We start from the raw sequence: 21,760 nt of genomic DNA on the forward strand, positions 1-21,760 counted from the left end.
CCTGCATTCTCCTGCTAAATCAACTGGATGGCTAGAAACCAAACTGTAATGTAACAGGGAAAAAAAATATATATCAATTTATTTTCGTGACAGAACATTCTTGAGAAGGTATAAAATTGTTCTGGTCTCTATGCCAGTTTTCTTTTTTCTTCCTTTCTGTCTTGCTTTTTAAAGGGCTTTCAGCTTTTAAGCCGATCCTTTTTATAGTTATGTAACAGTGCTAATATTTTGTGACATTTTGTATTGTGACACTATAGATGAAATTGTCATCGGACTGACACTCTGTGCTGTTTATTCCTTAATTACAACTGTTAACACTGTAGAGAAGTGTGCTCATCTGCCAGCACATATTATGAAAACAACATTATTGTTACCCACACCAACACCCACTCAACAGGGTATTTCCAAGATGGCAGTGTGAAGGAACTTATCAGCACAATGGATTTTTTTTTTCCAGCCTGTCCTATTGTTATCTTCTAAAACCACAAACTGTTTTGGAATTCAAAGTGATGTGGACTCCCGTTACTAAGCAGGAGCTGCTTTTATAATTAGAAAAATTAGAATTTTTTTTTTTTTGAGCTCTCCAGCAGTGGTGGATTGAACAGTCTCAGAGCTATTCAGGGTTGTGACCCAAAGCTTTCTGACTGACAGTTGTTTGAGAAATAACAAAAATAGAAGGGAGAGGGAAGGGCAGATTTAAAGATGAAAAGATAAGAGAGGAGTTACTTGTATTCACAGGTTGGTGATCTTTAAAATCAACTCAAAATCCAGTGACCATTCACAGCTCTCCTAGTTCTGTTTTCAGAACCCAGTCTGAGCCTCCTGAAACTAGCTGCTTATTGAATGCTTAGCAGTTCACTTCTTTCTTCCAGAATTTTTACAGGATCAGTTATCTATGAGGGGCAAAACCCTGTGACTCTGTTTCCTACTCAGTGTTACCACACTAAAGCAGTTGTCGTAGTCTTCTCACCTGTTAAAAAACTGCAATGTAAGCAAACCTCTTGGATCCTGTGACTTATCCTCTTAATAAAATAACTGAAAAGTAAAGAGTCTAGAAAATGTCTAATCTGGTATTCACTGTTTAGATGAGAATCATGGTATATGATTAGATTAAAAAAAAAAAAACAGCACACAACACTCAGCAACTTATTTAATCAACAGTCCATTTTCCAGTATCAGCTTTTAACACACTTCCATGGGTTTGGTAGAAAACAAATTTATGGCACTGAAATAGCAGTAGATCTTCCGGTGAGAACCTGAAAGCCGCCGGTAGATCCTCAACCCTTCATTGTCGCAGAGGAGGCGATGAGGCTATCTCTCTGAGTCCTGAAGTCCCCGCAGCAACCTGAATGCTCTTTAATGTACAGCTTTACTCGACAGGTTTCTGCAATACTATGTGGAGAAGCTATTGCTGCGCCCTCTTTGGAATGGTATCTTCTGCTTCATTTCCATTTTCACTACAGGCAGGATACGGTGCTCTTCCTAAAAGAAACTGCTCCCATTTGGGAATATATTCTTCTACTGATGCCCAGTAAAGAGTCTGGGGGGTGGGAAACATCCAAAAGTGAAAAAGCGTATCAAGCGATTGAACTTGGCTCTTCATAATAGTCTAAATGTTTATTCCCTTAAGTGTGTGTGTGTGCGTGTACACACACACTCACAGACACTCACACACATACGTAGAATGCACTTCCTCTGCAGAATATTTTATGTTAATTTTAGAAAAAAAAATCTGGCTACTTACTAGTGTTAATTTTCAAATTTCTCAGTAAAACCAGAGCCTGGCAGAATTACAGGTTTTACAATTTTATTGTGATTTTACACGCCCTCTTGTGGCCAATCATGTGATTATTCCCAGTAGTATCATTTATGGCCACAAAATCATTAAAAGTTCTTGTTTAATGTTTCTAATCCCATACCAAATGACTCCTCATACTATAATTATCACAATGAAATGATTCACTGTGAACAACTGCTTTAGAATTAACAGAAAAAGAAGTGACCTGGGATGAGATCAGGAACGAAATATAAAGAGGATGATAACAGGATTCGGGTGAATTAACCCCTTAATTGTATGAGGGAGAAACATTAAAAATATGTATCCACTCTATCTTTTAGAAGAGCACTTCATGTGGCAAACTGTAGTTTCTTCCCACACTTTTTGGATAATGACAAAATAATACCAACATCACCTAGCTATTTTTAATTCAAATAACTTGGAAATTGAGGTGCTGTGTTTCTGCCTTGGCTGGAGCAGTCCTGAAGCTCCAGAAGCTCCAAATGCATCACTGGATCGCTGTCCATGAGCTGGGTGGTTTCTTGGTTGACTATCCTAAGTAAGCTGCCAAAAACTCTGTGTCATAGGAGGGCATTTTATATGAGATCGTCACTATTGGTCTCATCTTGGGAAATTCAGTCAGAGTTAGATAGCGTTGGGGACACACTCTGAGCAGTAAAAAGGTGTGGGGTGGGAGGAACTTCCTAGCGGTCCGGTGGTTAGGGTGCGGCGCTTCCACAACAGGGGGCTTGGGTTCGACCTGTGGTCAGAGAACTAAGATCCCATGTGCTGCATGACCAAAAAAACAAAATACTGTCATTAAAAAAAAAAAAGATAACGGGAGTTCTGAAAGCTGAAAATGGTAAGGGACTCCATTTATCTCTGCATCTATGCATGTGGTCTGAGAAGTAGCCTGACATACTTAAAACAGGGGCCATCCTGCTGTGCGAGACTAGCTAAGAAAAATACCAGCCAAGGCCTGTGGTTGGGTGTTTCTCCGCCATTCACGGCTGGATTAACCCCTATTGTGTGGGCCCTGTGCAGGCCAGGGTAAGGTATTGGAAAATTCAACAAAGAAAAAGACATGCCCAGGGCACAACTTTGAACGGGAGTTTTTTCTGTCCTTGATCACTGCCTTTTCTTATTACCCTAGATGACACAGAAGAGTGTGGGGCAAATTCTCAGCCTTTCGTTTTTGAGTCTGTTCACCTCCTTGGTTAGGCAGCAAGCAAAACTGCACTTAGATAAAGGTCATTAAAAATATAGTCAAACTATTTTATATGTAGCAAATTCCCTTTCAGCACACATACATGCATATACCAACTATGGTTTATTTTTGCCAGCCATCTTCTCAATCTGTTCTTGAACAGAGCAAAATCAAACAGACAAAAGCCACGCTGTACTGCATGATAATATGCATTTAAATAGTGCTGGTTGCATTTTTCGGTGAAGAGACTGAGCTGTTACTTGTAACATCAGCCAACAGGAAAAGCATTTTGGTGAGGCTGTCATCTTAAGATTTAGTGCATATTTTCTGTTAGGATTTAACAAGAAAGTAGTTTCTAAGTGACTTGGTGAAAAGACACAAAGCCTTGATAAAATTTTCACTTGACATAAAAAATTTTTTAAAACCAAAATACTTGCAGATTACTACAACATACAAGGTATGGCACTGTGGACACAGAGAGATCAGCTACATTTGGTGTATTTTCTTGAACGCAGAAAGCTGGGAAGTACACAGAGCCACTTAAAATGCACTTCTGACAGAACAGGCTGTCTTGTTGGACATTTGTTCCTTAAGATTCTCACCTCGAGAGCAGCCACCTCAGGTGGTAGAGCTGGATACATCCGGGTCTGGAGAGACTTCTCTGCCGCTTCTATGTCCTGAAACAGACAGAAGCATTTTTCAAAACATTCACACACACACACACAGAGCACCTCTAATAGCATATCTATATATTTCTAATCTCTTGCTTCATCTCTTCTGTGCATACACAGTTTAAACTCATGGAGATGATGCTGACAGAGAACTGACCACTGCTTAATTAACCAGTTGCAAATAGAGAAGGAAGCGTTTCTTATTTTAAAATAAAAGGCAGGGGATGGGGGTGGTACATCTAAGTTCTGCCTTTTTCATTTTAAGTAGTTAGTAAATGCCAATAATTCTTGGAAAAAGAACTTCCTCTAAAACTGCTCAGAGGACTGACTTAGCTTTAAAATCCTTTAAAAACAGCCAGATGGATAAAATAGTCAAATATTCCGATACTAAAAACAATCAGATCCTCAGACCCACGCTAGGCTAACCTTCAAAGTAGAGAGTTGTGGTCTGTCTGGATCATCACATGGGATATTAATGAGACACCTTTCATTTATGCAGGACTCCATATTTGAATTTCATACACAGGCAAATATCTCCTCTATTTAAAAGGTCCATGAGGTACCTGAGTACTCTGCAACAAGAACCTTTCACGACGCTGTTTAGACTTTTAGTACCAGGTTTCTAAGCTAATCTCAAAGGCAAATTTTATTGTGAGGGAGTATATCCTTCAGCTCATGGCATTCAAGCACTGTGTGTTACTAAGTACTTTCAACATGCAGATATTTATGTTTTCTCTTATGGATGTAGAAACACAAGAGTATTTAAGCTTGATTCGTACTTCAGGAACGATTTTATCTAGATCTATACATAAAGTTCATGCCCAGAAACATACGACTTTGCAAATCGTTACGGAGATACTCAAGCCCTGTGTGGTGAATTCTCCCCAAATCAGCACCTCTGCTGTCACGTGCTTGCTTAGGTTTGCCCAGTTCATAGGGCCACTGCTGGGAAGGCTGTGTAAATGCTGTCTCTCAGCTTAATAAGTTGATAGAAAAGAGAAAGTTCTCTGCTCCATGGAGAAGCACAGGAGCGATCTGAGTACAGGGCTGTTGGACAGAAGGAGAGCGATGGAAAAGGGCGTGGGAGTGGGGTGTGAAGAAGCCAACGCTGAACAGGAGAAAAGAGATAGCAGATGGCAGCGGCGGGAGCAAGGAATGGGTGTGAAATGGAAAAGGGAAAAACAGGAAATTCCCTAAAGGGACTCCCCAAAGTCGCACAACCATTAGTGCACCTGCTGTCTGGAGGAAGGTGATTTGAAGGGGAAAGAAAACGATTTAGGGATAAAAAAGCCCATCTATTCGCATGTCTATCCCATACCAGCAGTTCACGACCAACACGCAGGCTTAGAGGGCTTTTGATGTCAATGATACAACAGACAGGGGATACCAACTCTTCTGTTTACACCGAGATTCAGTAAGGTTCTTGAAAAACCACTTTATACATCTAGGAATCAAACAAAACTCACAACCCCAATGTTACCATTATTCTAAGAACAGTTACAAAGTTGCCTGAACTGGGAGATCTAAGTGCTACTAGCACCTATAAGCAAGATTAAACATTTTTCTTAAAGATCAGAAAATAAGAAAACCGAGTATCTTGTAGAGAAGAGCAGATTTGCAATGGAAAGAGCAGACAGGTGGAGAGGGACACATGGCCTGGAAAAGCAGGCCCAAGTCCGCCGAACCCAGCTGTCATCTCTGCAGCATTTGGACAGGGATTACCACCCCTCGAGAGAACTTCCTTAGCTCAAGTCATATTTCACTTCCTTCGATGTTTTGCTCACCTCTCGGACTCCTGCTCCTCCTCCTCTCCTTGGCTGGCTCTTTTTTTTCTCTCATTAATCCTCAGTGTGGGCTTTCTTAAGATTTGAGACATCTGGCCCCATCTTTTCACTTTTTCTCCCTCCAAGATTGTCTCTGATCTAGTATCAATTATTATTGTAGACGGATGGCTAGTTTCTTTCCTGGCCCTTAATTCTCAACCTGATAAAACTAAACTCATCTTTTCCCACTGAATGTATTAAACGTGTACTAGTGGGAATTCTGTCCACTCAGACACCTACGCTGTATCGTGGAATGCCAGATCTTCTTATTCCTGCCATTTAAAACTTCAGCACTCCCTATATTGTTCTTTCAGGATGTCTCCTCTGGCCTTTTCATGTGATTCTTAATGCCGTGGCCTTCTAATTCCACTTATTCATTCCACAAATACTTAATGCTTACGTGTACTCATGCCTAGACCATATTGTACTTTCATACATACGTAACTTGGAATTGATTAGTTCTGCTAAAAACTACTTTAAATATGTCCTCCCCTAAATTGAAAAAAAAAAATAAATTGGTACCCACAAAACAGAGGATCAAGCAGGCATTCCTTAGCCTGACTCAGAATCTCAGCAATTGACGGCAGCCTTCTGTAGCAAGTTGTATCTTAATCCTTCGACATAAGAACCTTCTTTTTCACTATATGCTGCCCGAAGGAAAGGACTGTGTCTCATATAACCTTTAAGCATCTGAGACTCTAACAAGTGCAGGGTATGTACTAGGTACTGAAATATTCAGTAAGTGAATACAGGCTGAAGGGTCAAAGAATCCTGAGTATAAATCAGAAACTTTAAAAGAAAAAACGAAAAAGAAAAAAGTACCCAAGGGGGTAGGGGAAGAAGAGGAAGAAAGAGGAGAACAGGGGCTTGCTGGCCAGCTTTACCTGACTACCGTGTTGTCCTGCTGTACAGCCTTGTCACTAGGCCACTTAAAATTGTATGCAGTTAGAAAACCACTGAAAAAGCAGTCCCTACAAACTGAAAATAAACAGATCTAACTGCTGTCTAGTTGGTGGCATAACCACACAGACAATAAATATATTACGTGACCTTAGAACACAATATTTTGAGTGAGCACCCCTAGTGGGATACACCCTAAGGACAAAAAGAATCTTAGTAAAAGCATCTTCCTGAAAACCGTTCTTCATAATCACATGGACGGTGACAGTGCTGTCTGGATCACAGGATGTAAGGTACAGAAGTGGTTGTGCTGGTGTTGGAAACTTCTTTGGGAACAGATTTTGGATTTGAGAAAAAGAAGTCGGAGGTATAAAATCTATGAGTTTAAGTTAAAAGCCTTGCAAACTGGAATCCTGGAATTTCTGATAGCTCTTATCTTAAAAAAAAAAAAAGTCACAATAAATACCACCATTGCCCAGACAGAGGGCTCTGAACATATTTCCTACCAAAAGGATCCAGGGCTCCTTGGAACAGTGACTGCCCCGGGTCTCAGCAAAACGCACATGATGAGCCTGCAGTGTCTCATCAGAACAGAAAGGAGACTGTCAGGCTGCTGAAATCGCAGCAGAGGCGTTCAGGAGCTGGTCTGAAGAGGTTCCCGCTTGTTAAAAATGGGACAAGTTGAGAATAGGAATAAATATTGAAATGTATTGAAACATTTCCAATCCAGGACACCTCAAAAAACAACAGCAACAAAACACAAAACAATATAAAAAACAACCAAGACCAACAACACCTAATTGATCACTTTTGCAGGAAAGTAGAGAACAAACCTATTATTCTGAAAACTACATAGAATCAAGCATTCATCATGCTTTTTCCTCTATGAAATACATGTCAGTGTAATCAAATAATTGATGAGGACAAGTGTCTCTTAATATAACTAATCAGCAGTTGAATGAGAAGGAATACAAGAATTTGAATACTGCTTTTCATAACCCCTAATGAGTATACTTAGGCAGTGATCATCAATGCCTAACATTCCAAAAAAAGAGAGACAGCTGGCATTATGGAAGTGTTCTTCCCCAAAACACAGAATCTGAATCTACTCAGGCCTCTCTAATCTGCACTGTTAATGGAATATTTCTTAGCCTCAAGTAGCTGCTGAGCACTCGAAATATACAAGTCTGAATTAAGATGTGTTGTGATGTACAATACACACTGAATTTTGAGGGTCTAGTAAGAAAACAGAATATAAAATATTTACTAACTCTTAATAGCAATTACATTTGAAATATGTTTGAAATCTTAACATTTTATTTAATCTAGGTTGACATTATTAAAATTAGTTCCTTGGAAATTTAAAATTACATATGTGGCTTTACTGTTGCACAATACAACTTAGATCTGTCAATTATATTAAAAGGAATGAGGGGGAGCAGAGGAACATGTTAAATGAGTACCTCAGTGATGGAAGTAGCGATACCCAGAAACTCAACAGGACAAATGACCCAGTTCCTTTAACAAATGTATTAAAAGGGAGGATAAAAGAGCAGGGAGTACTGTGAGAAATTCAGGAAACCTATCAATTACAAGTTGACTTTTATTTGGAACCGGATTAGCTATTTGAGGGTTTATTGTTAATTTCTTAGGTTGACACTGACATTTTGATTTTGACTAAAACAGTCCTTATATTTTAGTGATAGACACTGAAATAAAGAGATGTACTGAAATATTTACAGGTGAAACAATTCTGGGTCTGAGGTTGGCTTCAAAGTGATGTGAGAGGGTAGAGGGGAAGAGTATAGACAAAACCAGCTGGCTGTGTTCTGACACTGATTCAATGTGGGTGATAAGTACGTGGAAACATTCTTCTATTCCTTCTTTTGCATAGTTGTGAGATTTTTCATAGCAATTAAAAAACAAGCTTCCGGTGGATGATGGTATAACTGTTACTCTATGGCATGACTCGGGAGCCTGTATAAACAAGTTGGCTCCTGAATAGGAAAAGGAAGGAGCATAAAGCATCATGTACCAAGATCTGTCTTTCCTCCTCCCTGCCTACATCCATCCCTCCTCATCGAGCTGTGGCTGGGCTAGGTTTAATCTTTTAAGCTGCTGGAGGGGCAATTTCTGGGATACAAAAAATAAGATATTAAAGGCATGAAGTGCAAGGGTCATTGGTACAAAGAACACAGGAACATGTGTTAAACATATGCATCGGGGAAAGTGAAAATGTGAGAGAAGAGGAAACACGTGGGCCGGCAAGTACTGGCCATCCTGGGTGGCAGTTCTGACTGCCAGCTGCCCCGTGGAGGCTTCCAGAATGTCCCTGAAGGAAAGAACCGGCCGCATGTCTAATCTGCTGGAGGACACTCTCATTCTTCCTCACTCTGTCCTGTTAGTCCGTCTCACAAGAGGATGTCTGTTACCAAAAAAGCATCTTTTGGGGTTTAAACTAAATTTTGTGGAGGGAAAGGTGGGAGAGAGGGCGGTTTATGTCATGGAAATATTTGTAGAAATAAAATATTTTCTGGCTTCTAAGTCCATTGATGTTTGATTTTAAAAGGCAGATAAGAGTTAATTGTATTAACGGTAACAGAAGAAAAATCACTGAGCCAGTGTTCAAAATCCACTGTCTTCTATGATATTTACTGACTAAACCCTCACTGTGAATTTTCTTCACTACTTAGATTCATGTACATTTTTTACTAAGTTGGAATCTTTGATGGGATTACTCTCATTCCCCTTTTAAAAGCAGTCTTTGATATTTGTGCTAATTTATTTATGCAAATGCAACTAAAGAAAATTTTTCTTGGGATTTTACTAAATCTAAAAATAATTTTGTGACAGATGACTTAGAAGAAAACCATAGTTTCCCCAGTCAGGATTAAGGCTTATGTCTTCATTTAAGTTTTCCCTTAAAACTGCCACTGAAGTGTAATAATTATCTTCATAGCAGTCATGCAGATCCTTTGTTCAGAGCATTCTCAAGTATGTATTTTATAATTTTATTGGTAGTGTGAATGTGATCTCTATTTTCCACCTGTATACATAGGATTGCTATTGATTTTTAAATGTTTATGGTTTACCCATTAATTTTACTCAACTCATACTAGTTTTGAAACAACTTTGGCTTCTCTTAAGTATAAAGACATGTCATTGAAAGATGCTAGTGTTATATCTTTCTTTCTTAAAGCTCATGCCCTTTTAGTGTTAATGATACTGTTCAGAACATGGGAATAAGGTCAGATAATGGGCAGTATACAGTCATCCTTATTTTGTTTACTATATTATAGGAGTGCTACCAGGTTTTAAGGGCACCATTTTCCATTGCACTCGGTACTTAAGTACCTATCCTGCTATAACTTAATCTCTGTGTATGTGTGTGTGTGTGTGTTCGGGGGGATCGTATTCCTTGACTGCGGATCAAATCTGTGCCCCCTGCATTGGGAGCACAGAGTCTTAAGCACTGAACTGCCCAGGAAATCCTATTTAATCTGTTCTTGCAAAGGGATGTTAGGAGTGATACATGATGGTTTTTCTCATCTCTATAAATTAAGGGATTAGCCCAGATCAGTGGTTTTCCCAGTTCTTTAGAGCCACGGCAGTACAGTCAAGGAAGGGATTGTAGGACTTTGGGCCAAAGCAGGACCGCTTTTATCTACTATGTGTGCTCAGTCACGTCTGAATCTTTGTGACCCTTTGGACTGTTGCCTGCCAGGCTCCTCTGTCCATAGTATTTCCCAGGCAAGAATACTGGAGTAGGTTGCCATTTCCTCCTTCAGGGGATCTTCCCAACCCAGGGGTTGAACTCGCATCTCCTGCATTGGCAAGTGGGTTGTTTACCACTAAGCATCGGGGAAGACCTTTAATTTACATCTGTGGGAAAAGTTTTTATGCTAAAAAACAAAACAAAAAAGACTTAAGATAAGAATCTAAAGCTATATGCTTTTTACAGTCTTTCCCAGCTCAATTCTGTAATCATGTCCTATTTATCTTAACAATAACTTCTGTGGGAGAGCCACTAAAATTATATCCCTCGTATATAAAAATTATATATGAGGGAAAGAAGGACAAAAATAAGGTTGCATATCCAATTATTCAAAGCAACTAAACACACATGTTAAAAAACAGGGGGAATTGTATCTCTAACTTTACCTGGGATGTAAGACAGTTAAAAAATGTTTATAAAAAGCTGAAAGGAAATATAGAAAAATATACTGATTTCTAGACAGGCAGATGATATAGAAGGTTTTCCATCTTTGCTCTTTCAAGTTTTTTTTTTATAATGAGAGTATATTTTTTTGATAATTAAGGGAAAAAACACCATACCAAACTGGTTTCTCAAGACTATGAAACTAGGTTCATTACCTTCCTTCTAGATATGACAGTGATTTCTTAGCTACCTCCTTAAATCTCTCCATTTTTGAAATTACTTTGCTAAATAGCAAATGCATCTTTCTTAAAAACTCTTTCATATGTTTGAGTCTTGCTGTTTTTTTTTGTTGTTGTTGTTTTGCTCACAACACTATATTATCTCTACCTACCAAGTCTCAACTTCATTTCGTCTCACAATATATATTCAGCCTGTTTCCTGGGGCTTTCCAAGCCAGTTAGCTTAGGATCCCGTGAACATTAATAGGCCATTCATTCTTCTTCTGGTCTTGGCTCTTCCTTGAGAACTCAATGGAATGTCTTCCCTGTTAGCTTAGCGTCTTCTCTGAGACCTCATAGAATATTCTAGCTCTCCAAGAGTTTTTAACACTTCTAAAGTGCTAAGTATTTTAACACTCCTAAAGTGCTGAGTACCCTGGAGGAGGGCGTGGCAACCCACTCCAGTATTCTTGCCTGGAAAATCTCCATGGACAGAGGAGCCTGGTGGGCTACAGTCCATGGGGTCGCAAAGAGTAGGACAAAACAGAGCGACTGAGCACACAGCAAAGTGCTGAGTATTCCACAGCATGTAATTAACGTTTGATCATACAAGGTCTCTATTTTATGTATATTTTAGGTCATGAACAGAGCCTGTAAGCTACTTGATGCAAAGGACCTAACTTGTAGCTATTTTGTTACCCTCACTTTCTGCTCAGAACTAGCTCAAGAGTAAAGAGCTGGGCATTCGTCAAATACTTGGGCATTAAAAAGAAGACAATATTACCTGCACTCGCCAATATTACCTGCATTTGCCGTAACAAGTAGCAAGCAAGCGGTGAAGACTTCCAATTTGGATTTTCTGACTTTTCAGAGCAACTTCTAGATTACCCTATATATTTCCATTTAAAAATAAATATTGCAAATACCATTGGGCAAGTAAGACATATGGCAATATAGAATGCTTTGGTAGCACTATGGCTGTGACTTAAATTACTGTGGATCAAACTGCCAGAAGCTGAGAAGATAACTGAATTTTCCTCTTCCTTTATCCTCTAGTGAGGACAGAAGAGAACTACATCATGCCTATCGATGAAAATATTTAACAATAAAAAACTGAAAACACTGCTTTATAACTTAAATAATATAGCCTTACTACCAAATGTTTTAGTCATAGGATCTCTTGGAAGCTCGAATGGAAGCAAACTTTAGGGTTTTAATTATGGATGAAGCCATACAATTCTGGAAGCAAAGTACAGCAAGCAGCCAAAAATGTTACACATATGATTTTACTCCAAATGGGCACACTGGCCAAATGGTGAGGCCCTGCGCAGTCACATACTTTGACCACCTCCTCCATCACCATCAAAGAAGATCCTGGGAAATCTGTTACCTTAGATACGAAATCTGTATATTGACTGTGGCCCCAGGAGGGCAAAATCAAATTGTTTCGAGCATATTATAGGTACTTTATCATGTTTCAGAATCTCCCTACAAATAAAAGAAGATGGAAGATAGAAGCTATGTCTTTTTTTTTTTTTTTTTTGGTTGCGTTAGGTCTTAGTTTCGCTATGGGCATGAGGAATCTTAATTCCCTGACCAGGGATCCAACTCACGTCCCCTGCATCAGAAGACAGATTCTTAACCACTGGACTGCCAGGGAAGTCCCCAGAAGCTATGACTTGTATTTATTCTTGCACAAAGGTGACTTAAAAGTTCTTTGTATAGTGATTGATTTTTCATTAGCCTAAGCAAACGTCAAGGCTTTCATTTTAATAAGTGAGACTCCCTGCTTCTTGTCCAGTTAACATGGATTTAAATAGTAGTGTATCAACTCAAAGGAATTACATAAATCAAAGTAATGAAATTGAATTAAAACCTTTTTGCAAAAGTGGGGAAAATAGGTTTAATTCAGAGAATCTTACCTTTAAAAGACTAACATTCCTTTGTAAAGCAGCCTTAGCTGCTTGTGTCTGAGAGGCCCTTCCCTTGTTTTGATCTTCAGGTTTATTCTCCATTTGTTGAAGTAACATTAATCTTTGTGATACTCTACAAAAAAATGAAGATTATGTAAAGATTTTAAAAAACTTTTTATTGCTTGGCCAAATAAATCATTTCTTAATTGCACCTCACTCCCAATTCAACCTACTTTGAAAGCCAGTTACTATATGTCAGTTAATAAGACAGTAAAAAACTTAGGTAGTTCAGCAAGTCTTCAGTCTTAGTGAAATTATTTTTATTTTCATATTTACACTGTAAGTACACATTTGTGTTTTTTTAACCTCTCTAGTCTTGAAAGTATTTTAAAGTGTTGGAAAATATTTAGTGAAAATGCAAACTGTAATCCATATCCCTTTGTACACATACTTATATATACCTCCCCACACATACATTGGTATGACTTGCTATACAAAACCTTCTGCTTAACACTTCAGTACCCCTGAATCTTATGTTACACATTTAGAATTGTGCTAAACTTCCATATGTTTGAAGAAGCAATAAAAATATTTTTTTCCTCTTTTTCCAAGAGAAAGATGATGGTTCCATATATGAGTGAGAGGCTGTGTGTACACATGCATACTCACAACATGGGAAAACTAATTGAAGATGTAGAAAGTTGTAAATAAATTATCAAACTACTTTGTTATATATAATGGACTTCAAAAGTTTCTCTGTGGTTAAATACTCCTTTTATAAGTGTTTAGTCTTATTAAGTGATCAAATGGGAAAAAATACTCCAGTGGTGCAGTAACAGTCTAACTATTTCTCAAAGAGTTGAGATTCTCAGCAAACAGTATGTTGCACAGGGTTGTTCTTGAGAGTAGAAACAAAAACCTAGGTCTTTGAAAAGTCATTTTCATAAGAAAAATACCTTAGAAGGCCATGGCAGAGAGGCTAGTAATTAATTAGAGAAAAGCAAAACATGAGAGCCCACAAACAGAGGTTAGAGAAGGGTTAATACTAAATAAAAGTGTAGGACTGGCCATATAATTTGCAGAGCCCAGTGCAAATGAAAATTTTGCTCCTAGACTAAATCTAGTACAGGGCCTGTGACTATTCCAGTCACATTCTCATGAAAGCTGGCCTTGGTAAAAGGCTTAGAGAAGTTCATTGAATAGCAGTGTAGAGCATAGAGCGGCTGAGAGGGAGAGTGAATTTCTCTAGATATTAGTAACAAGAAGTTAAAAGACATAAAACACAATTAGATCTTTTAATCTGTGTTATTCTTGAGGGGTAATGCCGTTCCTTAAAACCAAAATCTCTCAAGTGTCACAAAAAATGATACACATAAGATTTTTAAGTTTTCCTGTGCACACAGTGTCACTAATAAAGCCAGTACAGTGTATACATTGAGATTAGCCTTTTAAAAACAACAACAGCAACTTACATTTTTTCATGTCTTTTAGAAAGGCGAATTTCTTGAGTGAACAGAGACGTCATCTTTAATCAAAGCTGCCTTGATAAGCTTTCTGCTAAATAGTAAGGACATTTAAAGTTATTTCTACCCCGTGGCCTTAGCTTTGCAATATTTGATCATTCAGCACCTCAATCTGTTGGTTCTGTCTCAGAAGGGAAAAATACGGCTTGGGCTGTAATGATGTTTTTAAATGCCTTCTCTCATTTTACATATGTTTACTCACAATGCATAGTTTCCCAGGTGCGTCCCAGAACACCGACACAGGTCAACACAGCATACTTCCCCTGTTTCCCCCCCACCTCCCTGCAACCACGCACACACTTTAACCTTAATCAGAAATCAAAACAAACAAGCAGCTGGTACCAAGACTAGTAAACATTTTATTGAGTCAACAAAAAAGAAAAAAAAAAAATCCACTGTGTATAATTCAGAGAAACACCATCCCTCAGACACACAGAGAGACAAACAAGTATGAAAACCAACTGGAAACTCATGGTCTTTCCTTTTTTGGAAGACTGCCCAGTTCTACTATCTCTCTTCCAAATGGGGAAGTATTTTTCATGCCTAACTGTGGAGAAAAGCACATTAAAGTGGTTTCACCTTACCCTGGCTGCTCTGGACTCTTCATTAGGGGAGTTTGGGAAAACCCATTTTCATAAAACACTATACACCATAAGCAAGCTCACCTTGGTAAAAGTGCCTGGGCCAATACAGACAGAGGTCTAGTGAACTACTTGGATGGCTGTGAGTCTGAAGGCAAATCATCTGGTTGGGTGCAAGGATTGAAGTTTCCTGACTGCACAAAGGAAGAATGCAACTAAGCCGAAATAATATAATTAAAAAAAAAAAAAATGAAAATTCAGTCTTAGAATGAAGCGCTGGCTTTCCTAAATTTTATGAAACTAATGCTGGTTGTCTGCTCGTCGCCTCCGTGTCTAGAGCTGTTAAAAAAAAAAATGAGCCCTTCCTTCAGCACACACAAAGAAACTCGGAGCAAAGCCGAGGAAAATGGAAATACTGCCCTGCCCTCAACGGGTTTCTTCCTGAAGATACCGCTCTATTTTCAGCACCGCGGACAGCAATCGCGCGCAGGCTAGCCCGGAAGGGGTCGAATTACAGACACTTCCGACGAAATCACGGCAGGCCTTTCTCCCGGTTTCGAATTCAGTGTCAAGGAAATCGCTGGAAGTGAGTCCATGGTAACTTCTTTTCTGTGTCGACCAGCATCAGCACTTAGAAAAAGTCTGCCTTCTGAGACGAAGATCTGCAGCTTTTCGGAGTCATCAGTTCACCAACCACTGCAACTCTCGCTTACTCTGGAAGGACTCGGGAACTTTGCTCATCACCCTACCTCTTCCCCTTTAACGGCATCCTCGCCACCAGCGCACAGCTGTCCTTCGGACACTCGGGGCACTCACCCACCGGCCGTCCTACTGTTGGACCTCACTCACAGAGCCCCGTACTGACTTCTTCCGGGAAGGCGCGCCACAGCCTGTGCGGACGTTAGGTCTCCGCGCAGGCGTGGGCGTGGCCACGCCACCAAGCTGCGCAAGCGCGAAGCGAAGTGATGTCATCACGTGCTTATAAAAGGAGCGCGTCTAGCACCAAACACTAGTGAAGTAAGGCGGCTCCGAAGAAGAACTGTGAAGTCGTCACAAACTAGGTGGAAAATCACTTCGGTGGTAGCTTAATTTCAAGCCTCTTTTAAGCGTACCTGCATGGATTGAAAATACTTTAGAGAGTGAAAATGGTTTCTTAGAAGCCAGAACATCACAGTAGAATGTGGAGGGGGAAAAAACACTTAAGAGTCCTGCAAAGTGTTTAAAACAGACTTTACAATCAGGGCTTCCCAGGTGGCGCTAGTGGTGAGAACTCGCCTGCCAAAGCAGGAGACTAGGAGAGGCAGTTTGATCCGTGGTTTGGGAAGATCCCCTGGAGATGGAGATGGTGGCCCACTCCAGTATTCTTGCCTGGAGAATCCCATGGACAGAGGAACCTGGTGGGCTACAGTCTGTGGGGTCGCAAAGAGTCAGACTCGACTGAAGTGACTAACCACGTAAGCACAGTCGGGTCCACAAATGCCCAAGGAACAGCTTCAGAGAGCTTCACCCTGGGCGTCTGATGCTGAGCCGGGCCGCAGAGCTCTTCCTGCTTGTAGGGCAGGCCCCATAGGGATAATAATGCTGATTTTTCACTTGTTGAGAAATATGTATATCAGTCCCTGTATTTCTGTGGATGATCTCATTCACTGAATCCCCACAAGGCCTGGTGAGATAGATGCCATTCTTCTCATTTGACAGACAAGGAAACAAACTTGATCATTGATTTAAGTGGTAGCTGGAAGCCATCAGCGCCTCCATTAGATTTCCCACAGCCCTCTGGACAAAAACATTTGAGAATAATCCTTCGGTGTTGTAAAGTACATTCTTAAACATTCCCATTGAAAGAACTTTGTAAGTTACATGGTAGTATCCTTAATTACAGAGTAAAATATTGAGGTTCAGGAAGGGTAACGTTTTCTTTCTGAAGGTTTCTGAGTTGGTAAAGGGCAAAGAGCTAGGAGTCTATTCTAGGTGTTTAAATTTTGTTTTTTCTTCCAGAATATCTACATTAAATTTATCTCCTGCTTGAGGTCTACTGCACTTCTGTATCTTCTTCGCCTGGAAATTTCCCCAGATACTGACATAGACTTCAGTTCTTATCTTTCAGTGCTGCTTCATCAGTGAAGTAGTCCCTGAAACTCCAGTAGAGGATCACAAGTCTGACCCTTCACCCTTCATGCTCTTTCTCCTGCTTTACTTCTCTCCAGAACACAGTATCATTCCACGTATTTTCTAATCACTTGTTCATTTGTTTAGGAGGCACCTCCAACTAGAATTTGAACTTCCTTTTGTCTCTTTTTATTTGCTGAGCTGTTGAAACTGCCTGACTATAGGTGCTCAGTAAATATTTTTGAATGAATGGGTTAAATAACTCCCCCTGTTGAAATTTCATCATAATGTAAGAGAGCTGTGTCTTCAGTTGCTAGGACTTTAGCTTTACTTCAGTTCAGTTCAGTCACTCAGTCATGTTTGACTCTTTGGGACTCCATGGACTACAGCATGCTAGGCTTTCCTCTCCATCACCAACTCATGGAGCTTGCTCAAATTCATGTCCATCAAGTTGGTGATGCCATCCAACCATCTCATCCTCCATCGTCCCCTTCTCCTCCTGCCTTCAATCTTTCCCAGCATCAGGATCTTTTCTAATGAGTCAGCTCTTCACATCAGATGGCCAAAGTATTGGAGCTTCAGCATCAGTCCTTCCAACGAATATTCAGGATTGATTTCCTTTAGGATTGACTGGTTGGATCTCCTTGCAGTCCAAGGGACTCTCAAGAGTCTTCTCCAACACCACAGTTCATAAGTATCAATTCTTTCACACTCACCTTCTTTATGGTCCAACACTAACACTCATACACGACTGCTGGAAAAGCCATAGCTTTGAGTAGACGGACCTTTGTCAGTAAAGTAATGCCTCTGCTTTTTAATATGTTGTCTAGACTGCTGATAGCTTTTCTTCCAAGGAGGAAGCTTCTTTTAATTTCATGGCTGCAGTTGCCATCTGCAGTGATTTTGGAGCCCAGGAAAATAGTCTGTCACTGCTTCCATTGTTTTCCCATCTATTTGCCTTGAAGTAATGGGACTGGATACCATGATCTTAGTTTTTTGAATGTTGAGTTTTAAGCCAGCTTTTTCACGCTCCTCTTTCACTTTCATCAAGAGGCTCTTTAGTTCTTCTTTACTTTTTGCCATAAGGGTGGTGTCATCTGAATATCTGAGGTTATTGATATTTCTCCCAGCAATCTGTATTCCAGCCTATGCTTCCTCCAGTCCAGCATTTCGCATGATGCACTCTGCATATAAGTTAAATAAGCAGGATGACAGTATACACCTTTAGCTGTACTTAATAAAGATTAAAAAATAGACTTCTAAATGGTCTTGTGTTGTAGAAATAGAATGAAGTTATTGCATGGTGACAAGGCATTCTTGTTTATCTTTTATTAAAGTTAACAAGGATTTTTCTTAAATTGGTAATGCATTGCATGAAGTAGAGAGCTGGGAGACAGCACATTAATGCATTGGTATGTTGCTTAAACAAACTTCACACCTCTCTTCTTCATGTAAACTTGCATAGTGACACAACTGGGTCAAATCCAGGTCTTTGACTTTGAACCCAGTTTCTTTCAGTTATTTCCTGCCTTGGCAGTGAACTATGGAATGCTTTGGAAATTTTCATGCAATTTTTAAGAGAATATAAGTAGGGCTACCTCACAGACACTTAGAGATAATTTATTTTCCAGTATTTACTCTCTGCCTAAAGATCTGCTATGATAGGTCCCCTCCTCCTGATGTAATCCATGATTGATCCTGTGAGATGCCTGGCTGGGGAGAAGAATCTCTGGCATTTCACAGGCTAGCTATTAACATACAGCTTCTGTATTCACTATGTAAGTTTAGATACTTTCTGGAGTGAGGTATTCATGCTGCTGCTGCTGCTAAGTCACTTCAGTTGTGTCCAACTCTGTACAACCCCATAGATGGCAGCCCACCAGGCTCCCCCGTCCCTGGGATTCTCCAGGCAAGAACACTGGAGTGGGTTGCCATTTCCTTCTCCAGTGCAAGAAAGTGAAAAGTGAAAGTGAAGTCGTTCAGTCGTGTCCGGCTCTTAGCGACCCCATGGACTGCAGCCTACCAGGCTCCTCCGTCCATGGGATTTTCTAGGCAAGAGTACTGGAGTGGGGTGCCATTGCCTTCTCTGGAGGTATTCATGGCATACCATAAAAATTATGGTAACCTAGTAAGTATCACTTGGTCCGTAATGAGGCCTTCTTTAAATCTGTGGTGGTTATTGCTTCCTAACCCTAGATTAGTTCTTTTTCATTAGTATACCATAATTATCCCCTTAGCCTTTCATGTCCACGGGGAATTTCATGGAGAGAGGAGCCTGACAGGTTTACAGTCCATAGGGTCGGAAAGAGTCGCACACAGCTGAGTGACTAACACATGTGATTTAGTTATAAAGATGTATTTATTAAGCATCTGTAAGAGCCTAGAGTCTGGCTGGGCTGTTAAGGCATATGCGAAGCTACAGGATGATGATTAACAGCATAAAAATGTCTAATACCTATTGACTGCATGTTCTGTTGTAAGCTCTTTGCATGAATTACTCTTCTAATCCTCGTAACTACCCCATGAGCAGCAGTGCCAAACTCTTATTATCCCCGTGTTCATAGCCGAGAAAACCAAGACTTAGTTTTGACCGACTTAAATGACTTAAGAGCCCACTGCTAGTAAATGGACACCAGCTTGTTTGATGTTGGTATTCTAAGTAGTTATGTATATTGTCTTGAGACCATGTAATTAAAATATATCATTCAGATATTGAGAGAGCTAGAAAGGGCAGGAGAGATGAGTTTGACTTGGGATAGTCTAGATGGCATTTTGGGAGACTGAGGTGGAGTTTGAAAAGTGGGTGGGGTTTGGAGACTTTGCAAGTGGACGGAGTTTGGAGGTCTGTTTTTGAGATTGGGTGTACGGGGTGAGTGGGCTGTGAAGTGTTCCATGTGAAGGTCTCAGTGGGCACGGGAGTGTGTGCTTGAGAACACACCTGGAATGAGGGCCAATAGAAAGGAAACATTGAGAAGAGTGTTTTCCCCTCTTTCCCCCCAATTGTAAAGGTTTCGTTTCTGGTACCAGAGAATATGAAAATAGAGGATTGACAGTAATAAAGAGAAAGAGTGTTTTTGCAGATGAGACTGGTGAGTGGAAAATAAAAATGAGGAGAGAAGAGGAAGGCTTGATGATGAAAAAGGAAGGACATGCTGTAGAGTAAGAAATAATTCAAAGAATTGCGGAATCCTTGACAATTTCAAAGACTCCAAGTTACTAACAGTAAATCCTGTTATGGTTTGTACAATCTTTTTAGATTTCATTTGGGTTTATTCTGTATGTCAGTGCTAGTTGCTCAGTGGTGTCTGACTCTTTTGACCCCACGGACTGTAGCCCGCCAGGCTCCTCTGTCCATGGGATTCTTTAGTCAAGAACACTGGAGTGGGTTGGGGGTGTCAAATTAAAAAACCTCACTAGTTCAAAAATGCACTTGAGGAAGTATTCGAATTTTAAAGTTGACAGCACACATGATAATTCATAGCAAATTATTTGTACATTGTGTACATAGAAATACATACTTGTTACTTCCCAAGTTTTAGTAATTCAAAGCTCATGTGATCCTTCTGCCTTAAAGCAGTGCGCTCATAGCTGTGTATAACTTATAAAGGCCTTTTTATCACCTCACTTCAGTCCTGTCTCCTTGATTTCCTAGTGGCTTTTAATTCATTCACAAGTTTCACTTTAACTGTTTAACTCAGGTTTTTCTTGAAGTAAGAATTTTCTCTTTCAGAGCCTTTCTGCCTGTTATTTTCTCCATCTCCACCCCCCTCCATTTTGCTCTTATAAATTCTGTAACAGCTTTATCATTAGTCCACTATTGATTAAGCAATTGAAAACTTGCTTAAATGCATGCTTGACTACTTGTTGAGGTAGCCCACCTTTTTGTAATACAGTGCCATTGTGTTAATCCAGACCATTCAAGGCTATTTGCTCCATCTGGTTTTTCATCATTATTGTTTGGTATATGTATCTACTTGAAAACTTAATGTACTTTCCTTTTGAAAGAAGAAAACTGGCGTTTTTACTGCATGGGAACTTCTTAGTTTCAGGACCTAATAATTTGTAAAAATATTGTCAAAGTTGTTGTTGTGGTTTAATGTGTTTGGTACAGATTAAAAAAAAGAAAACACCCATATCACATTGATTTGCATATACTGAAGAATCCTTACATCCTTGGGATAAATCCCACTTGATCATGGTGTATGATCCTTTTAATATATTGTTGGATTTGGTTTGCTAGTGTTTTGTTGAGGATTTTGCATCTATGTTCATCAGTGGTATTGGCCTGTAATTTTCTTGTTTTGTGTGTGGTATCTTTGTCTGGTTTTGGTATCAGGGTGATGTTGGCCTCAGAATGAGCTTGGGAGTGTTCCTTCCTCTGCAGAGTTTTAGAAGACTTTCAGAATGATAGGTGTTAACTCTTCCTTAAGTGTTCGGTAGGATTCTTCTGGGAAGCCCTCTGGTCCTACACTTCTGTTGGTTGGAAGTTTTTAAGCTAGTTTCAATTTGAGTACTTGTGATTGGTCTGTTCACAGCTTCTATTTCTTCCTAGTTCAGTCTTGGAAGATTGTACCTTTCTAAGAACCTGTTCATTTCTTCCAGGTTGTCCATTTTATTAGCATGTGGTTGCTTGAAGTGGTCTCTTATGATCCTTTGTATTTCTGTGACATCAGTTGCAACTTCTTTTTCATTTCTAATTTTATTGATTTGAGCCCTCTCCCTTTTTTTCCTGCTGAGTTCAGCTAAAGGTTTATCAATTCTTATCTTTTCAAAGAACCAGCTTTTAGTTTTATTGGTCTTTTCTATTTTTTCCTTCATTTCTCTTTCATTGATTTCTACTCTGATCTTCATGATTTCTTTCGTTCTACCAACTTTGGGT

The 21,760-nt window shown here is 39.7% G+C and overlaps 1 protein-coding gene across 2 annotated transcripts; it reads right to left on the reverse strand.

The window, feature by feature from the left end:
- Positions 1 to 1,137: 1,137 nt before the first annotated feature.
- On the reverse strand, positions 1,138 to 15,710 carry C22H3orf14 (chromosome 22 C3orf14 homolog). Of its 2 annotated transcripts, none has more exons than XM_005222695.5 (5): positions 14,857 to 15,710; positions 14,141 to 14,225; positions 12,678 to 12,801; positions 3,587 to 3,661; positions 1,138 to 1,540 (listed from the first exon to the last, which is right to left on the reverse strand). In XM_005222695.5, exons 2-5 carry the CDS (start codon positions 14,191 to 14,193, stop codon positions 1,406 to 1,408), a joined length of 387 nt encoding a protein of 128 aa, XP_005222752.1. In that variant the 5' UTR covers positions 14,194 to 14,225; positions 14,857 to 15,710; the 3' UTR covers positions 1,138 to 1,405.
- Between the last annotated feature and the right edge of the window lie 6,050 nt (positions 15,711 to 21,760).

This window comes from Bos taurus, chromosome 22, assembly GCF_002263795.3.
Source record: "Bos taurus isolate L1 Dominette 01449 registration number 42190680 breed Hereford chromosome 22, ARS-UCD2.0, whole genome shotgun sequence".
NCBI classification, from domain to species: Eukaryota; Metazoa; Chordata; class Mammalia; order Artiodactyla; family Bovidae; genus Bos; species Bos taurus.

Excerpts from the sequence above, each read along its gene's own strand:
- C22H3orf14 (XM_005222695.5), bottom strand. The coding sequence starts at position 14,193 with ATGACGTCTCTGTTCACTCAAGAAATTCGCCTTTCTAAAAGACATGAA. Across the intron at positions 12,802-14,140 it reads TCTAAAAGACATGAAAAAAT|AGTATCACAAAGATTAATGT; the intron begins GTAAGTTGCTGT and ends ATTTTTTTGTAG. Across the intron at positions 3,662-12,677 it reads GGAATGTTAGTCTTTTAAAG|GACATAGAAGCGGCAGAGAA; the intron begins GTAAGATTCTCT and ends TGTCTGTTTCAG.